General features: G+C 34.9%; 2 protein-coding genes across 2 annotated transcripts; both read right to left on the bottom strand.

Annotated features, from left to right (window-relative positions):
- Positions 1-11,624: 11,624 nt before the first annotated feature.
- On the bottom strand, positions 11,625-13,198 carry LOC141674319 (uncharacterized). Its single transcript, XM_074481046.1, has 2 exons — positions 12,509-13,198; positions 11,625-12,419 (listed from the first exon to the last, which is right to left on the bottom strand). The coding sequence occupies exons 1-2, from the start codon at positions 13,196-13,198 to the stop codon at positions 11,625-11,627; spliced, it is 1,485 nt and encodes a 494-aa protein (XP_074337147.1).
- Positions 13,199-16,163: 2,965 nt separating this feature from the next.
- On the bottom strand, positions 16,164-20,382 carry LOC141672248 (glycosyltransferase BC10-like). Its single transcript, XM_074478804.1, has 2 exons — positions 19,171-20,382; positions 16,164-16,879 (listed from the first exon to the last, which is right to left on the bottom strand). Exons 1-2 carry the CDS (start codon positions 19,738-19,740, stop codon positions 16,238-16,240), a joined length of 1,212 nt encoding a protein of 403 aa, XP_074334905.1. The 5' UTR covers positions 19,741-20,382; the 3' UTR covers positions 16,164-16,237.
- Positions 20,383-20,690: the final 308 nt, after the last annotated feature.

Raw genomic sequence — 20,690 nt, forward strand, 5'->3', positions numbered from 1 at the left:
GGATCCGCTAACCTAACGCTCGCTAAATGGGTACCATTGTATAAGTCTTTTGTGGACCCCACTCATTGCACGATCAAATAAGCATTTGTTTATTGTGTTAAATAAAAGCATGATTCCGTAATAAACTCCAGTGATCTTGCAGTGTTATAAGTCATTTTGTGTCTAGAATATATTCTTCGTATAATCTTGTGATTGCCTTGAGGATAATTGAGTTATGATAATTGATCTAGTTTCGAAGCATATCTGTTAAGCATTCGCACACACCATGTTTCTAGTTGTATGTTAGCTTGCGTGATTTGATTGATCTTTAGTCGCCTAATTGCATTTGTTGAGATGTCATGTGTTGGTTGGTTTAGTCATCGCGATGGGGATCGCTGCATTCATGTAGTTTGCATTCATGCATGTTTTTATTTTGTTTTTGAGTCTGTGACGCTTGAGGACAAGCATCGATTTAAGTTTGGGGTGTGATAAGTGGCATTTTATATCACTTAGAACGTCTTGTAATGGCTTGAATTGGTGTCTTGAAATCAAGTATTTTGTGTATTTGATGCGTTTTTCTAGTATTTTTGCATTTCAGTGTATAACTTGCGTAATTAGGGGGATTTCATCATAATAAGCCTAGGGAAGTACTTGGAACCAGTTGCGGGGGGGATTTCATCATAATAAGCCTAGGGAAGTACTTGGAACCAGTTGCGGGGAGTTGTGCGAAGAAATCAGCAAAATCAGAAGCAAGAAGTGGAATTTCCCAGAAGGTGTGCAGGCGCCCGCCTGGAAGAGCAGGCGACCGCCTGGAGAGCAGGCGCCCGCGTGGGATTGGAGGCGGCCTCCTGGGGTCGGATTTTCAGATTCTGGATTTTCTAAATTGAGTTCTATTGGGCTTTTGAGACTGCTATTTCTTGTGGACTCTTATATAAGTAATCTTGGGAGACGTTTTCACAACAACAAGTAACAAGCAAGGAGCAAGTAACAAGGAGATAAGGTTAATAAGACCGTTTTAGCATGCAACAACGAAGAAGAGGAAGTATACGTTTATCTTGTGATTCTTTTAATTTGTTGTAACAGTGGATGCTAGTTTTCTTTACTCTTGAAACCTTAATACTTTTGTGACGTACTCTGTTTTTATTAAGTATTTTTATTAGTTTATTTTGTTGTGTTATTATCATATTTTCATATGAACCCATGGTGACGATGGGTTCTATCATGGGCTAATTTTGATCATGGGGTCATAGCGGATTTACCATGGATTTCTTTAGTTAATTGTTTAATAACTTGGAATGTGATGATTGTATGATATCTAGCATAGGTTGTGCTTATTCGTCTTATGTGCATCGCGAACATATAAGATAGCTTGTTAATCTCTTATGAATCGACAGTGAATCTTGAGATTTAGAACTTGCCATGCTAGCATAGGTTCATGTATTGTATGCATGATTAGTGGGTAACTCTAACCGTTTTACTTGTCATGTGTAATCATAATGAATAACTTGCGCTTAAATCTTTATGTTGTCAAATTCCGTAGACATATAGGGTCTCAACATAATTGATGCCTATTCAACTTCTATCTTAATTGTGGATGCTTGGTAGAATGGTACTTGTGCAACGAAAGTTGGCTTTTATCAGTTTCGTGTTGTTCGATTAATATCATTACCGTTACATGCTAAGGGTAATAACAATGACTATTATACGAAGTAGCAATGAAGTTATGATCTCATGTGTGTTTAATATTGTTAATTTTAGTGTTAATTTAAGTGTTTAATTCTCATAGTTAATAATTAGTTAATCAACCTTAAGTGTTATTGTCTTGACATTGAAGAGTAATCATACATTGGTGAGTAAGTGTTAATTAAACATAATTAATCAGAGTCTCTGTGGGAATGAACTAGAAATCATTCTATATTACTTGCGAACGCGTATACTTGCGTGAATTATTAGCGCATGCTTTGTACCTAACACATCATCAAAAGTCACATCTGTGCTTTTCATAATTTACTTTTGATCTAACACATAGACCTTGTAGGCAGTTCTCTCCAATGAATATCCCAGAAAAATTGCTTCAAAAACTTTTGAGTCAAATTTTCCCACATATTCAGAGTTGTCTTTCAAAATGTAACACTTGCTTCCAAACACATGAAGATGCTTTACAGTACGCTTTCTCTTAGACATGATTGAGTAAGGTGATTTTCCATTTGCCTTGTTAATGAGGTATATGTTTTGAGTGTAACATGCAGTGTTTAAAGCCTCTTCCCAGAAACTTGTTGGCAACTTGGCATCTTCCAGTATTGTTCTAGCAGCTTCACCTAATGTTCTGTTCTTTCTTTCAACTACTCCATTTTGTTGAGGTGTTCTAGCAGCTGAGAATTCTTGAACAATGCCTTTACATTTACAGAATTCACTCAATGTAGCATTTCTGAATTCTGTTCCATTATCACTTCTCAATCTTTTTACACAGTTGTAATCTTCAGCCTATTTTTCTATCTTCTTGATGTGCTCAATTATGATGTGTGAAGTTTCATCTTTAGAGTACATGAACTCTACCCAAGTGTATCTTGAGAAATCATCCACCATCACAAGTGCATATTTGTTCCTTGAAATAGATAAGACATTTACAGGCCCAAACAAGTCCATGTGAAAGAGCTGTAATGGTGCACTTGTAGAATTCACGGTTTTGGCTTGTGACTTGATCTTTACATTTTTCATTTCTGACAAGCTTCACAAACTTCAACTTAAGCAAATTCCAGTTTGGGCATGTCTCGTACTAACTCCTTTTTGACCAAGGTGTTAATTGCCTTAAAATTCAAGTGAGGCAGCTTTTTATGCCAAAGCTTGCTTTGTTCTTCTGATGCCTTGGGTTGAAGCAACAAATGTCATCCTTATTTGTTGAGTCCAAGTCTGCAACAAACAAGCTTCCTTTCCTTGCTCCTTTCAGAACAACTTCACCAGTTTTCTTGCTGATAAAAGTGCATTCTTCTTTGTTGAATAAAACTTTAAAACCTTTGTCTGCAAATTGGTTAACACTTAAAAGATTCACTTCAAGACCAGCTACCAGTGCTACATCATCAATGATAATATTTTCAGAAACAATCTTGCCATATCTCATTGTGAATCATTTGATGTTGTCTCCAAAGGTCACCAAAGGGCCAGCTTTCTCCTCAAACTGTGATAACAGGGCTTTATCACCTGTCATATGCCTGGAACATCCACTGTCTATGATCAAGATGATTTTCTGCACACAATGAGTTTTAAGTATGTTTAGCAACCCAAGCAGTGTTGGGTACTTTCTTTTTGTTATCTGATTTAGCAGAAGTAAAATGAGTAGTTTCAGAAAAAATAGAGTTCAATGACTGTTGTGCATTTTCCCTATCTGATGTAGACCCATATTTTGTCTATTTAAGGTCTACTCTCAGTTTGTGGCCACTCTTCATCACTTTCAAGTTGCAAGGGATGCCGTCAAACTTGTCACAAAAGCAGTAGGGATCACTTGCATTTACTTCATTGTATTTGCAGGCTCCTTCAGTTGGCTTGCTAACTGCCTTTTTACAAAGGTGAGTTAGGTGGTTCACAGATCCACATTTTTCACATTTCTTTCTTGGAGCATCTGCAACATAATCAAAATTGTTGCTTTTATTTATCCCTATTTTTTTATTTCTATTTTTCTTTTTCTTTCTTGCATCTTCAGTTTTGGTTTCTTTAACAGGTGTCTTGGGACTTTGTTTGTCCATGAGCTTCTCTTCAGTATTGGAAGACTGGGTTGATTCTTCAGTTTTCTTCTCTTTATCCTCATCAGCAATTTCTTTCTTGATAATCAATTCTTCTTCACTGAAGTTGACTTCACATGCTTTGAATATAGGTGCATTAACCTCTTTCAAGAAGGTTGGAGCATTTTCAGTTTTCTTTGCTTTCCCTTTGTCACCTATAGTCTTCTTTTTGTCATTCATAGCATCATAGTCAAGGACAATAGCAATGTTTGCATATGACTTGTTTTTCTCATTGTACTGTCCAACCAATTCAGATGCATTTCTGAAAGATTTCAGTTTCACTTCATTCTTTTCCAGCTTCTCCCTGTAGCACTGCTTCAATTTCATTTGCACACTTGAGCTTGTTCTTTAGATATACAATTTCTTGCTTCAAGCTCCACCAACAATAATTTAGTTTCTTGTTTTTCATTCTCAAGCTTCTCATTCATTTTTGTCAATCTGCTCACTTCTTCATTTACAACCACCATGCTTGTATGAATGTGAAATGTCTCTGTGCTCATCTTTTCAACAGTTTCCTTATATTGATTCACATTTAAATCAGTGGTGATAAGAGTTAGTACCTGTGCTTTTGATGAGGATGATTCACCTTGCTCCAAAGCCATTAGAGCATAGTTTCCAACTTCCTCATCTTCATGATTATCTGAATCATCCCAACTCTTTCCCTCTGCAATATAAGTTTTGCTTTGCTGCTTTTTCAGAAGAGCTTCATACTTTGCTTCCAGTTCAAGATAAGATTTGTCTTTCTTTGCCTTCTTGGGTTTCCTGTATTCTGTAGTAAAGTGGCCTAGTTCATCACGATTGAAGCACCTTATATTAGATATGTCAACAGATCCAGTTTTGTAGCCATTCTTGCTATCAGAATTGTACTTCCCTTTTTCTTTCCAGCTGTTGTCTTTGTTAAAAGACTGTCCTTTACTCTTGAATTATCTTGGCTTCTTTACTCTAATATTAGAGAATTTTCTAGCCAAATAGGTCATTGACTGATCTAGCTCATCCAGTTCTTCAAGAGTGTAGAACTCATTTTTTCCAATTCCAGAATGACTTGTTCCTATGAATCATTTATTCTTTGCTCACTTGTTGAGGTAACTGGAGTTTTAGATCTTGGTTCATCATTAGATGTTTGGCTTTCATTTACAATTAAAGCACTTGAGCCATTTACAACATGTCCTTGACCATATCTCAATGATTTTCTTTGAATCATTTCTAGTTCATATGTTTTGAGAATTCCATATAGAACTTCCAGTGTTATTCTGCTCAAGTCTCTCCCTTCCCTGATTGCTGAGATTTTCTATTCCAAATGATCAGGGAGAGTAAGCAAGAACTTTAGGTTCACTTCTTCAGCTTCATAGTATTTGTCATGAAGTTGCAAGTCATTTATCAGCTTATTGAATCTTTCAAACACATCAGTAATGCTTTCCTTTGGCTTTGCCATAAAACCCTCATACTGTGAAATTACTATTCTTCTTTGGTTTGACCTAACTTCTTCAGTTCCCTCACACAATATCTCTATCTTTTCCCAGATCTGTTTTGTAGTGTCACAGTTGACAATTTTGTTATACATTACATTGTCAAGTGACTCAATTAATATTAACTGCAAGCCACTATCCAGGGAGACTTTCTCTTTCTCAGGCTCAGAGTATTCTGTCGGGTCCTTGGGAGCATAATGAGCTGGAATAATGATATCTCCATCTGTAGATTCCTCAACTCTAACCATAGGAGTGAAGGGCCCATTCTTGAGGATCTGAATGTAGAGTGGATTGGTCATCCTCATAAACAACATCATTTTCTTTTTCCAAAGAATGTCATTAGCTTTGTCAAAAGTAAGAAATTTGATGTTACTGATTTTCTGTGTATTCATTCTTCTAAGATCTTGAATCTCTTTACTTTCAGATTTTGCTCTGATACCACTTGTTAGGAAATGACTAACACATAGAGGGGGTGAATGTGTTTTACTGTTTTTGGGCTTTTCTTAAATGTTTTTGGTTGAACAAAGTAAATTAAATCTTGTAGTAAAATATGTTCATGCAGAAATTAAGCTTGCAGAAAATAAAGAACACAAATCTTCAAAACTCACTTAATTTTATATTAAAATTAAGAATATTTTGCTACAAAATTTATAGGCTCTTTGTTGATAAAGAGTTTAACTTCTTCTTGAGAGAATTAAAAGAATTCTATCTAAATTGTTACACCTGACTGAAGGACCAGTGTTAACTTTATAATTCAGTTAACTGTTGGTTTACACAGTGTACAATAAGACATGTTATTAGCTTTTCTAAACTGTCACTTGTCATTTCTATTTATAGAAAAGTAACTCTTCCATTTATGGCTTAGCTTATCTTTAGCATCCTATGATTATCTTGATCTTCCTTTGTCAGTTAATCTTCACCATTGATCTTGCACATTCTTCAAGCTGCTTTTTGTAGACTTGTCAATCCAACTTGTTGGATTGTTTGTTGATTGTTTATCTTAAATATTGAATTGGTCTGTGATTTTGTACTCTGAGAATTTCACTCGAGATCTCCAATTAGGCATATAGAGATCTTGACATCTCGATAAGTATAATGGCTTATCGAAATCTCTAATACTCTAGTGAATTTGACTTATAGAGGTCTCTGAGTTCTCGAATGAAACTTTGGCTTGTCGAGATCTCTCAGCATCATGTCTTCACTTTGACTTGTCGACAACTTAGAGTTCTCTAGTGAATTTTGACTTATCGATATCTCTGAATTCTCTAGTAGACTTTGACTTATCGATAACTCAAAGTTCTCTAATGAATGTAGACTTTTCGATAACTCTGGGTTCTCTAATGAAGAAATGACTTGTCGATATCTCCAACCTTTATGTCTTCTTGACTTGTCGATATCTCTCTGAGTTCTCTAGTAGCTTTCTTGACTTCTCGATAAGTCATTTGGAGTTCTCGAATGACTTCTCTATAACACTAAATCTTTGACTTTTAGAGATCTTGACTTAGAGTATTTTTAACCAAACATATTTATTTAACTCCAAGATTCTTCAAAATTCTTCTGAGGCATGATCACCTTGATCTTCTTCCAGATAGAATCCTTAGGTTTGATATTGTTTCAGGAAAAAGACTCAAGTCTGCTCCTTTGTATTTTTACAAACTTTAAAGTGTTACAAGTACAAATACAAACTAAGATAACAATACAACTTACTTAGATTTGATAAATTGTCTTAGTCTTGTTAAGGTACAGGCATGTTTTATACAATAATGTGAAATCAGGATATTACACTATATATTAGTTTGTTTTAATCTGAAATTAATATTATACTTACCAAACTAAATTCAACTAATTATATTTAGTTTTGCTTTTTTAGCCGGATCAATAATATAATTTTATTTTAACTGTGATGAATAATGTCTATTATATAATTTTATCCCTGCCTAATTATTTGTGTTTTTAAATTTTCTCCTTTTTATGGTGTATTCATGTATCAAAATTATTAATTCATATAATTTAAATTTATTTTTAATTTTATTTCAAAAAAACTCTAACTTATAAGTTATGATTTAACAAACAGATTATCAACTTATTAAATTACACACACTTTTTAACATTAAATTATAAGTTACATTTTTTTAAGAAATCACAAACGAGCCCAACATAATCTATCAATTTCCAACACGACGATTATGTCTAATTTCAGATATGATTGCATACATGCCTTGAAGTTGAAGCACACAAGTCTAATATTACATGCACCACTTTAACAACAAAACCATACCACCCTCTCTAGGTCAAATTTAACACTCTCACCAATATTACCAAGACTCCACAATCTGCAGTCAACATAATCTACATCTACAACCAGCATTTAACTAATGCATACCATAAATCAAAAACAACATGTTAGTACTTCCGATATGGGAACACCTTGAGAAAATAAAACTTACATTTGAATATTTGATAAAACACTGAAACCTTATGTAAAAAATCTATAAAACCATTTAAAACATCATGGTTCACATCAATATTGATACAAGAACACATAAAAAAACATTTCTCAATTTTATAATTGATGAAAATAGATGTAGAAGGCTCAAGGGGAAACCTCTGTACTTAACTAGTGTTGGCCTAGTTGCATTAACTTATATAGATGTCCTATAATGTGATTGAAGTTAAATAATGAGTTCGGCAAGAAAAAAAGAAGTTATATAATGAGTAAGCAAAAAGAAGAAGGAACCTTAGTAAATTTCCGATCCATATATTATATACATATCTGCCCAAAAATAGACTTCATAAATGCCTATTTAAAAATGTAACTAAGGCAGGGAGGCGAATGGGGATCATCATCTCCTCGTATCTCAAGGATCACACATGTTTGAGAAATTTTATAAATTATTGCAATATAGTAAAAATGAAATAAGGATACCATTGTGTCAAAGGGATCGGAGAAAATGAGGCAAAGAAAGATTAATTTGTAAGAGAATAAGAGAATTATAAGTAAATCTGGATATTAATGGTACCAATAAATAAAGAATAATCGAACAGGGTTTGAAGTACTAAGAAGAAGTAATTACTGAAGATGTACTAATAAGTAACAATTGGAATGATAAAGTGTGTTACCTCTATATAATCTTCTCCGGAGAATAACTCATCCAACGACACAAAACCTATCTCTCTGTGTTGCCTTATAAAAGTTTAAATATGGTGCCCTCTTTCTTCTCATAGTCATACAAAATGTTAAAAAAAGGAGTGGCAATGAGAGCACCAAGGAGCTGAGATTTAACGAAATGAGGGGTTGAAATAATAGATAGCCAGGGCTTGCATACGAACTTGGATATCAACAATGTCCTCACGGCAAGTCTTATGAGAATTTCGGAAACCAAACTCTCAAGTAAATCCCATTTCACCTAATTCAAATATCAAAACCACACGGAATCTACCTTACCACTGTGGGCTATTCTTTTACTTAACACTCCTCCTCAAGATAGGTGATAAATATCAATCATTCCCATCTTGTTACATATATTATTCCACTCCTTAGATCCGAATCCCTTTGTCAGAAAATCAGCTAGTTGTCCACCAGTTCTTATGTAAGAGCTCCAAACTCTTTGCATCAATATTCTCTTTAATAAAGAATCGATCAATTTCAATATGTTTTGTCCTATCATGCTGGACTGGATTGTTGGCGATATTGATTGTTGACTTGTTGTCACACCAAAGTTTCATTGGTACTCTTTTAAATAGACGTAGTTCAACCAGCAATTTCCTAATTCAGATCATCTCACGTAAGCTTAGGGACATAGCTCTGTACTCCGCCTCCGCACTAGAACGAGCAACCACAACTTGTTTTTTAATACGCCAAGACACAAGGTTGCCTCCAACAAATACACAATAACCAGATGTAGATCTCCTATCATCCAAGCTACTTGCCCAATCATCATCACAATAACCCTCAACTTACCATTAGCTCTAAACCACAAACTTTTCCCTGGACAGCCTTTTAAGTACCTCAATATCCTCAGAGTTGCTTCCCAATGCTCCATTCTAGGACATGCATGTATCTACTAACAATGCTAACAGCGTATGTAATATCAGGACGTGTATGACATAAATAGATGAGTCGTCCAACTAGCCTTTGGTAACGCTTTTTATCAACAGGATCCCCTGACTCACTACACAATTTATGATTTTGTTCGATTGGTGTTGGGGCTATTCGACAACCCAAAATCCCTGTTTCTGTAAGCAAATCAAGTACATACTTCCTTTGAGAAAGTACAATCCCCTTATCAGATCGAGCAACCTTAATACCAAGAAAATATTTCGAGAGACCCAAATCTTTAACTTCAAACTCCGTGCTGAGTCATTTTTTAGTAGCACAATTTCTTATATATCATCCCCCGTGATAATAATATCATCAACATAAACGGCTAAAATAGTAACCCGACCATTTGTATGCCTATAGAAGATAGTGTGATCACCATTACACTGTTTATATCCCATTCGAAGGACAACATGTCGAAATTTATCAAACCATTCCCTTGGTGATTGTGTAAGCCCATACATAGTTTTCTTCAACCTGCATACCATTCCAATCGTCTTCATAGTGCCAAAGCCTGGTGGAATCTCCAAATAGACCTTTTCTTGCAAGTATCCATGTAAAAAAAAGCATTCTTAACATCTAGTTGATACAAGGGCCACCCAAAATTTGCAGCACATGAAATTAACAATCTCACAGAGCTCATCTTAGCCACCAGTGCAAATATTTCGTCATAGTCTATTCCATATGTTTGACTATAACCTTTCGCCACCAACCTTGCCTTATACCGTTCCACTTTACCTTCGGGGGTTTGCTTGACAGAAAAAATCCACTTGCATCCAACTACAGTTTTTCCTTTTGAACGACGAACAAGCTCCCAAGTTTTATTTTTTTTCCAATGCACTAAGCTCCTCGTGCATTGCTCCAAGACATTTTGGATCCTGCTTTGCTTCCTGCCAATTTCTTGGTATAGACACTGATTGTAATGATGCAATAAATGTTTTGTATATAGGTGTGATGGATGTATATGATACATAATTAGATATATCATGCTCAAAGCCATACCTAACCGGAGGTTTTCCAGCAGTAGCTCTAGGCTCTCTATGAACAACAATAGGAAGAGATTCATTAATAATAGGAGATTCCTTACCATTTGTTCCAGGAGACAACGCTAAAGGACTTCGAGAGGGACTATCAGAGACATTTCGGACAACATGTTGCCTAGACTGTGGTATTTCTCTTGCTCTCGTGTCATCTTCGACTTGTGGTGTGGATTGTAATGTTTCTCCTATCTCTTCATGTACTCCAGTTTTTGTCTTCTGCTATACACTTTCAAGTTTGTATCAACAACCTTCTTTTTTCCTCCTTCTAGAACCTTCTCTCCTTCTCCTCCTAGCACATTTACTTCTTCCATTGGACATGGTATTATTCCGATAATAACTTCATTTGAACCTTGCATCATTCCATCTCGAACACTTTCATGAGAATTCTCCTCCTTTCTACTGATATTGCTAATAACAGGAGAATCTTTTAGTTGTGCAAGAGGTTGTGTCTTCTCTCCATAAAATGGTTCTTGCTCCCTAAAGGTGACATCCATACTTACAAATACTCGCTTCTCGGATGGACACCAACATCGATAACCTTTCCGGGTACCTGAATATCCCACGAAGATACACTTCAGTGCTCGGGGATCAAGCTTGCTTACTGATGGCCGATGGTCCCGCACAAAGCAAACACATCCAAACACCTTAGGGGGAATTGCATACACATTTTCTCCCATAAACAACTCACAATGAGATTTGAAGCCTAGTACTTGTGAAGGCACCCTGTTAATAAGATAAGCTGCAGTCAACACAGCCTCGCTCCAGAAATTTTTTGGAACATTTGTTGTAAACATTAGTGACCTGATCATCTCCAATAAATGACGAATTTTTCGCTCAGCTACACCATTTTGTGCTGGTGTATCCGGACATGTAGTTTGATGCACAATCTCTTGAGCAGATAAATATGATGCAAATTATTTATTCAGATATTCAGTGCCATTATCCGTCCTAAGAACACAAACTTCTGCATTAAACTGTTTAATAGCATAAGCTAAAAAATCCTGGAAGCAGGCAAGAACTTCAGATTTATTCTTCATTAAATAAACCCATGTCATTCGAGTATAACAATCAATAAAAGTAACAAACCACTTAAAACCACTAATGGAAGTAACTGGACAAGGTCCTCAAACATCAGAATGTATTAAATAAAAAGGTTTTACACTTCTCAATCCTGAACGGCTATAACTCGTTTGTGTATGTTTTCCAAATTCACAAGCATCACAAATAACTTTGTTACTGCCTAATTTATTAAATAATTCAGGTCTTAATCTCCTGAGGCTTTCAAAGGCACGTGGCTGAGACGACAATGCTCTAACATCACTGTAGCTTCAACTTCCTCAGTAGTTGTAACGATAAGAGCAACACCATCATTTTTCTTATTCATATACCATATTCCATCATGCCTGATGCTAGTCCCAAGCGTCCTCTTCGTGTCCCTCTCCTGGAAAGAACATGAATTTCGATCAAATATTACTTGACAATCTAATTGATCAATGATGGAACTGACTGAAAGTAAATTAATTGAGAATGAGGGAATATGTAAAACAGATTCAAGTGCAAGGGATGTTGTGCATTTGACAGAACTAATTCCTTCTATAGGTTGGAAACTTCCATCTGCTGTTTGGATAGTCTCTTTATGTGATGGTGGATATTTGAAATATGTATCAAACCCACTAGATGATCTTTTAACATTCTTAGATGCACTTGAATCTATTATCCAATCCAAAGAAGATAGTTTAAATGATGCAAGTGCTCGTGATGGAATACCTGAGCCAGCATGAGCATAATCTTCTACATTACCAAGAAAAGAATAAGTTGAACATTGAGTGTTGGAACTCTCCATCCTCTGCTTATATGCCCGAAGTTCTTCCAATTCAGAATTTTTTCTTGATTCTCCAGTATCACTCTTTTTTGCGACAACTAAGTTAGCTCGGCCAGTAAAATGCCCACGTCCTCGACCACGAGCACGTCCTCTGAAGGTTCCTCGACTACTGCGATTACCTTCACCTCGTCCATTATCATGTGACAAAGGCCAATTCCAACTAATATGCCTTTTTTCCTACAAATATAGCATTCTCTATCATTAGTGATATGTGCTAGCAGTGCAGAACGGACCGAAACTGATGAATTTCCACTCGAGGTCATCACCTTCATCCTAGATTCCTCTTGACTTAAAGCCTCTATGACTTCCTCCATACGAGGAAGAGGGGACTGATGGCAAATCATAGTTCTTCTAGTCTCAAATTCTGAATTCAAACATTTCATGAGTTGAATCACACGACTCTTTTCCACCCATGTATTAGCTATACTAGCAATAGCACTATCAGTAATTGTGAACATGTCATAATAGTCTAGTTTAGACCAGATTCGCTTTAACTCGGTGTTATATTCTGCAATACTTTTTTCTCCCTGCTTCATTGTATCTATTCTATCCTGAATATCCATTACAATCATCATATTCCCGGTTCCTGAAAATTGTTTAGATAAAATTTTCCAGATTTCAGCAGCACTTCGTATCCCTTCAACCATACCAGCAATTGTCGGATTAAGAGAACCTGTCATCCAGGCAACCACTAAGGAATTAGTGGTCTTCCATGTCTTCCACGCTACACTAGATTTATCTTTTGACTCCTTACAAGTTTCTTCAATATAGTGTTCTAAGTCTTTAGCCTCCAATATTAGCTTCACCCTTCGAGACCAACTCAAGTAATTCTTTACACCTTCAAGCTTGTGCTCTATCGGAAATAGTTCTAACCTCTGTGATTGCATACTCTCAGTTCTCGCGCTGGCATCTTGGGAAAATGTTCCTTCTCCTTTAGATGTCAACATCTTGGCCATGCCCTCCAAAATCTCCTTCAAATCAGCTGTAGTGTTTGTTGTGCCAATCTTAATCACCACTTTATCACTCTAACAAAACTCCAGAGGTTGACTACTCCCAGATATCTTACACGATAACGTCCCTACTCGAGAATTATCAAGTAAGACATTCAATATTCATGTACATAGCCAATCATCTTTCTCCCTAAATCTCTTTTTGTACGCTACTTATCTTTAAAAAATTGAAAAAGAGGTAAAAACAAGGAACTGAGGTAGGGTTTGTTTTGTTTTATTTTTTTAATTATGGAAACAAAGTAACACCGTTAGCCACCAAGTAAATATTTTGAGCAAAAAGGATTTTGGTTAAGTTACCTTATCCCGTTTATTTATACGACTCTCAGACATACACATTCCCATGTTACATATGTGGGCTATTGTTTTACTTAACAGTAACCCGCAGCCGCTATCATTTGGGTGCACACTGGGTAAACCCTACGGGCTCACGCAATAGCCTGCAAACCACGTGAACCAAGGTAAATCGCATTTAAACGACAGGCTTTGACTCAGGAGGAATAATCATAAATTCTCCTCCCGTGGGATTCGAACCTGTGACCAAGAGGATAGTTCTCATCTCTTTAACCAACTGAACCAACCCTTGCGGGCGGTTCGCAATATTCGGCTACTGGTAATTTGATGTGCTGCTATAAGCTGATTTTTACGTGTACGCAGTGCGGTTTGATTCGATTGGAGGGTAAAAAGCAAACCAAATCACAATTTGCGATTTTTCAATATCTTCATTCGAAATCAAATCATTGGTATATAAAAATCAACCAAATCCATCCATGTAATTGCCGTTAATTTTGCGGTTCAACCACTCAAATTGTTAAAAAAAAACTAACTACAATAAAAGTTAATGTAAAATTTTTCTAACTTTATTTATATTGGTTTTAGTCCAAATTTAAATACTTGAGTAATTTTATTTATATATATTAAAAACATTTTGTAAAAATATATTAACTTCTGTAATATGTGCTTGCGGTTGGATTTTCGCGGTTTTTAAAATTATAAATCCGGAACCAAACCGCAAATTAACAATGTTGTAAAATTGCATACACGACCACCCGCGTTTTGCGATTATTTGTATTATGTGGATCAGTTGCGGGTGATTTTGTGGTTAGTGTGGTTGAGAGGATTTAATGTTGTTGCTGGTAATAAATGCCTTTTCAACATTTTTTTCTATTTTTTAAAATTAATTTTTTGTCCCTTTTTTCATGCCACAGTCTTCATTATTTCACCAACCGATCAAACTGAATCAACCTTACCCTCTTTTGACCGATCAAATTGATAAAAAAAACCCGATATTTGATTGGTTTGAAAACATTTCAAACTCCAGAATTTTTTATTTTCTTTCTTATTGACAGTATCTCCAATAGCGGTTGTCAATACTTATTTGGCATGATAATTTTAATTGTCAATTTAGTTATGGGATTGTCAAGAGATTATCAAGATTGTCAAAATTTGGTAACTTACTCATCTAGTTAAATGTAACTTTTGTCCAAAAAACATATTCATCTCTTTTTTATTTCAAATTTCCAATTTATTTTTATCATACTATTGTAGAGACTATATTGGCAATTATTGAAATTATCAACTATTTGAGTGTATTTTTAAAAAAGATTGATAAAAATAATATGGAAGATAAATAAGATTAAAAAAAACTAATATATATATTGATATGGCAAACTTTAAAAATATTTTGGACAACTTTGGGAGATGCTTTAACGTACCAAACTCCAAAGTTAGACATGACATAGAAACCCATTTATTGGCACCGAATAACTTAATTGATAGAGCAGTATTTAATTATTACCCTGGCCACTTCGAATTAGTAGTCATCTAAGGTTTTTGCATGTATTTTAAGGTGTATATAAAATATAGATAAATTTGTATTTTTTTAAAATTTTCATTTTTTTAAAAAAAATATTATTTAGATTTTATTCAAAGTAACAAAATTTTAAAATAAGAAAGAAAGCTATGTTCTTTTTTATCTTAAAACACATGCCGAAAGGCAAAGTGACTACTAATTGAGGAATAAACCCGACATAAAAAAAACTCCAACTATTGTTGGTTATAATAGTTGGATAAATAATTAAAGTACTGATTATCTAAAATTTTACTGGACATGTAAGAGATTGTATTTCGGTGGAGTTGGTTATAATTGTTGGATATATTTTAAAAATCGTATGTAATTATTATTTTTATTTGTTATAAATAGAATGTTTTATTTTAATATGATAACCAAATGATTTGATATATTGTTATAGGCCTCATATATTGCCATAGGTCCGCATGGATTCAACAAATATATCCAATATTATTAGGATATCTAAAATTTTAGCTATTGACTATCAATTTGTGGTATCGAATCCTTTACACTATGCTCCGAGTTCAAATTAGGAGAGAAAAAAAAAGAATGGAAAAGAAACTTTTATAATTTTTCGTGCTCCCAAGTTTTGTTAGGGGAGAACAGAAAAGATTGAGAGAGAAAATTTTCAAAATTTTCTAGGCAAAAGTTTCTTCCCAAAAATGAGATGATTTGGGGAGAAGCTCTCACATCCTTTTAAATATATTTCCCTCCAAATCAATATTTTTAAAATTTTCTCTCCTTTACAAGAAATAATCTGGGAATATTTTAAAGAATTTTTTTTACTTCTCTTCTTTACCTTTCTTTTCTCTTCCGTTCTCTTCTTTCATAAAAAACCTGGAAGCACAGCGTTAGAATACAGTAATCCTGTTGTTTTTTGCTGAATTTTAAGAGCGTGTTTTTTAACGGTTTCGTACACACTCACATGTGAAACTTCATACATTTCGAAAATAGAATAATGTCATTCATTTGCAGAAAATTTTGTATAAAATATCCAGCATTCTTCAAATTCTATTTTTAAACGATCTCTCGATTATTCTGTTAAAGTCATTTTCAGTTGGATGTGCCAAATATGAGGATGAGGATATAATAGAAAAGGAAAAGCTTTTAAACACAACTAAACAATATCAAAATTTTCAAAACCCCATCACTTTCGAACTGAGATTTAGCAAGGGTTCCAATGCTGTTGGATCAAACTTTCTGGCAAATAGGTAACAAATAGGGGTTCTATCAAAGTTATATGGACAGAGCGTCCCGTTGTTCCTTATAGATTGTATAAGAACTTCTGTGATATTCTCAGCTGTAAAGGTTGCAGGGTGAGGCCCCACTTGTGACCAGTCAACATAAGTCACGGTTCGGTTTGAATTTAGGGATCCGTAGAACTTCTGAATGTAAGTTGGAAGGTAATGTTCATCTGGGTAACAAGTAGGCAAACAGTACTTTTTGAATAGAGTGTAGTACTTGGTATCTGCTACTATTCCTACTGCCAGATTACGGTTAAGCTCAAACCATTGCGAACCTTTCCTCCAATCACTAAGAAGAATTTCAGGTTTCATGTTTTCGTTGTAGCGGCCACGACCATAGCGAGAGTCCTCGTCAAAAGATTGCACAAAGCTGTGATGGGATCCACTGAGATACCTGTATACAGTTGGGAAGTTGTAAACTGGGATACAACTCTCCGATAGAAGCACGAATCGCTCATTTGAGAAATCTAGTAGCGCATTGGCTAGCAGACGTCTCTCTGCGTCAAAAAGAGATGTCGTTCCCCATTGAACTTTCTGATTCAAACATAAGAAGAAAAAAACGCTTTAGAATTAAATTACAGGCTAAGGCAACAAATTTTTAACCACTGCCAAGTGCTAACGTATAATATTATAACTAGAGAAGCACATTGTCGTACTATGAAGTAACTGAGCAGTCTTATATTGGAACAGGATGCAGTGAATCTGGAATATTGTCAAAAGCTTAATGACCTTTTAAGACTTAAGGTTTGCACCAATATACACATCAGCCCCTGTAATTCAAAACTGTACCTTTTTGTACCAAGGGTAAAAAAATACGTTTTCAGTATTTCATGGGCAAAAAGGTATGATTCTGAATATAGGGGCTGATGGGTATATTGGTGCAAACCTTCTTAAGGCTTAAAAGGTCAAAAGCCATATTGTCAAAGATATGAAACTGAAATGCTACCAAACAAATTTATGTTTTAAACTGGATCAATAGAAGAACCAACATAGTGCACGAAGATAACAAATACAAGCCAATAGCCATCCCCTACAAATCTCTATTCATTTGACCTCCCTCTTTTTAACAGGAATCAGGATATGCAAATGTGATTCATAACCTTACATCTGTCAGTGTCCCCACCCCCTCCTAAATATGCAAAAACAAGCTTATTTTGCAATTAGGGTGCAATTCCATTTGCTGAATCAAATAGGGAGAAAAAATTTAAAATTTTACAACTCTGTGAAATTATCTTTGCCAGATCTACGAAGAAAGATTAGTGCTATTGCTTTTTCAACACTCATCAGGCGTTACATCATTCAAAGTTTAAACACATAATGAATTAATGATATCCCTGGCAGTCTTTGGTCTTCCATCAATTGGTAAATATTTGATTCTTAAAATTTAGGCTACTTGTAGCAGATTGGGGATAGATTAAAATCCTAGACCCTAATATTATCATGCAACAAACCTAAAGTTCCAAGACTATTACAAAAACTTGCAATATGGTATATGTTAGACCCTGCAACTGTCGACACAGATTATCCCCCTTTCTATAATCCTCATCTAGATGTTTCTAAAAAAATATTGGTTTCGGTCTTCATGTTCAGACAAGAGAATATTGGTTAAGAAATGATGAGTGGAATCAATTAAAATTTCTAGATCATCAGCCTATAAACAGATATGAAAGAAGAATCAAGGATGAGAGATAAAAAATTACAACACCAGAACTTGCAGAGAACAAAATATCAACCAAAGATGGCCTAAGATAAGAATAGTTGGACTGAGTGATCAGCGTAACAAATAAACAAATTATTTAGCTTGAAATAACTTTTGTTATCATAAAGGGCCACTTTATGTATTAAATTTCATATAATTCTGTCAATTTTTATTTGCTAAGCTTTTGTTTTGTTACATCCACTTCTAGGTTATCTATTTAGTCTTTTACCTTTCTTCTCAAACACCACCAACAGTTCTTTTTTCTTTCCCAAGTTCATATAAAACAGGTAATACATGCACACAAATTGTACGAATACTTCAGACAAGATGCTTTAAAGTTTTAACTAGTGCAGCACAGACAACATTCAGTGAGCCGCTCTTTGTCCATCGAATACATCTTCCAAGATCTACAGTGCTGAAAAAAACTTTAAGATGTATCATTTTGAAATAGTTAGATATTTAATTTCATCATCGGCAACTTTCCACTAGATAGTGGAGTAAAACTTAACTTCCATACTTTTCCGAGAACATCCTAAATGCTCCTTGTATAAGGTGTTCATCTATTTACGTACGACTTGAACCTGAATTGTTGTTTGGGTTTGCTGATACAATTTTAAAATTTATAGTTAGTTAACATGGCATGGCCTCTACTATTGTCCACACAAAGTCTTCTGAGGCTATTCTTTTTCTGTAATTTTCTCATTTTAAGCATCCAGTGGTGAAAATCTTTAAGTATATAAGAAAGTACACGCCACATAATTTGACATAGACTCCTGATCAGAATGTCATAAGTGAAAGTAGGATATGCTGCATGTAGAACAATTCAGCTAACGAACTAGTACACAGGGTCTCAACTCTAATAACACAAGTCCAAACAACTTTTAGTTGCATTCTGATATGGATGAAAATGATCATTCAGTTCTATTGAGAGAGTGGATTGGGAGTTAGTCCTAGCTCGGTCAAGTAAAACCTTATCACTACAATCAAAACTAAGTTTAAACTGTTGCATCGTTCCATCTATTAGACAATGAGCTTCAAGGAATATACTAAAACACAATAACCTGCATCTTAGCTGACATAAATCATTAAATATTTCAGCAAGACATAAAATTACAAGTGAACACACCTGGCTAGGTATCTGCCGCTTGTAAAAAGCAGAAGTATTGGCTACATCAAGCTCGAAACCAGGGAGTGCATGCACATAAATGGAGAACATCGTTTTACTCTGTCCATTAAAGAATCTTTCCCACAACGGCAAAAATGGCAAAGGTCCCCTTGTCAAGAACATAAAAGCCACCTTTGGCTTTCTAAGATACGGATACTCAGCTTTAAGTGGCCTCAATGAAGCTCTCCAAAACAACTCCTTATCAGTCATTAAATGTGACAAATTCTTCGGAGCCAAAAAACTTTCCATACTCAAACAATCCTCTTTCTCACACTTAGGTATAACAGGACAAGGAATAGCAATTACATTATTACGATCAGGCTCGGGTGTTACAGCTTGATTACCACTAAACTGTTCAGCCTGTAACTGAAAGTACCGATCAACGTGAGAGCTCGAAGTTATCCCCACAACCACACCAACAACAAAAGTTATCAAAATCAGTATCAATTTAATGAGTCCAATCGAAGAATCCTTTACGGAACCTGGCACGGATTTATAATTCACGTCATGTAAAGAACCTCTACTCCTCATTTCTCTTTTCCCTCGCTTAAGATAACACGATCAAAATCTATAAAATGTCGAAATTAAATGCGCAAGCAACAATAACAGCTTCACTACATGTCTACAATCAAATTGAAGCTATCGACAACAATCCAAGCAAGCCAATACAGAATCATCAGATATCAATTAAAAACAGAAATTAACCTATAGTTGATTTTGAATATATATAATATCAAAGTTTTCAGTTGTAAATAGTAATATATATTATAAACAAACCGAGATATGATATTATGATCTGTATTTTAGAGCTAAACTGATGTAGATCACACTAATATTATATACAAGTTTTATAGAGTTCTTATCTGTGTGTATATGAGGAGTGTGATCCGAGGAAGGCGAGAAGTTTAATAGGATTTTAGAGAGAGATGCTGAGAGTGTTTGTGTACATAGATTTGAGAGAGAGAGACGGAGAGGGTGGGGGGATGTATATAGCAGAGAGAGAGAGAGAGAGAGAGAGAGAGAGATTGAATTTGCAAGTGCAGTACAGGCAGAATCTATGAGATTTACAAATTACAACTAAATAGAATTTGTCATAAAATGCTTTCGATTGGGAAAGTGTAGTATTAAGACCAACGAACAACCGGCACGGAGTTCAAACAGAATAAGGCTCCGTTTGGGTTTCTCCCAAATAATTCAAGGATCCTTATAAGTGGTAATTTCCGTCCCTAATAATATTTTGCAACTATTTTAAATATATTTTGTGTCAAAAAAATAAATATACATAAAATATAATTTTTTATTTTTATTTATAAAAATTTATAAAAATCGTTGTAGATGTTGTAGATCTGTCAAGTGCCTTGATAGCTAATGACAAGAAAATAAATGAAGATGAAACTGAATCTCAGACTTGAGTTATGCAACCTGTTGAGCAGAAGAACACGAAACCTAAAAAACAAGTCATTCTTGAGTTGAAAAAGGAT

This window comes from Apium graveolens, chromosome 7 (assembly GCF_009905375.1).
Source record: "Apium graveolens cultivar Ventura chromosome 7, ASM990537v1, whole genome shotgun sequence".
Lineage (NCBI taxonomy): Eukaryota > Viridiplantae > Streptophyta > Magnoliopsida > Apiales > Apiaceae > Apium > Apium graveolens.

What these genes read in the sequence shown, in the direction of transcription:
- LOC141674319 (XM_074481046.1), bottom strand. Translation starts at nt 13,198, where the DNA reads ATGGCCAAGATGTTGACATCTAAAGGAGAAGGAACATTTTCCCAAGAT. An exon ending in AAGAGGAATCTAGGATGAAG is followed by an intron (nt 12,420 to 12,508) that starts GTGATGACCTCG and finishes CTATATTTGTAG; the next exon opens with GAAAAAAGGCATATTAGTTG.
- LOC141672248 (XM_074478804.1), bottom strand. Translation starts at nt 19,740, where the DNA reads ATGAGGAGTAGAGGTTCTTTACATGACGTGAATTATAAATCCGTGCCA. An exon ending in AGCGGCAGATACCTAGCCAG is followed by an intron (nt 16,880 to 19,170) that starts GTGTGTTCACTT and finishes TGTTTGAATCAG; the next exon opens with AAAGTTCAATGGGGAACGAC.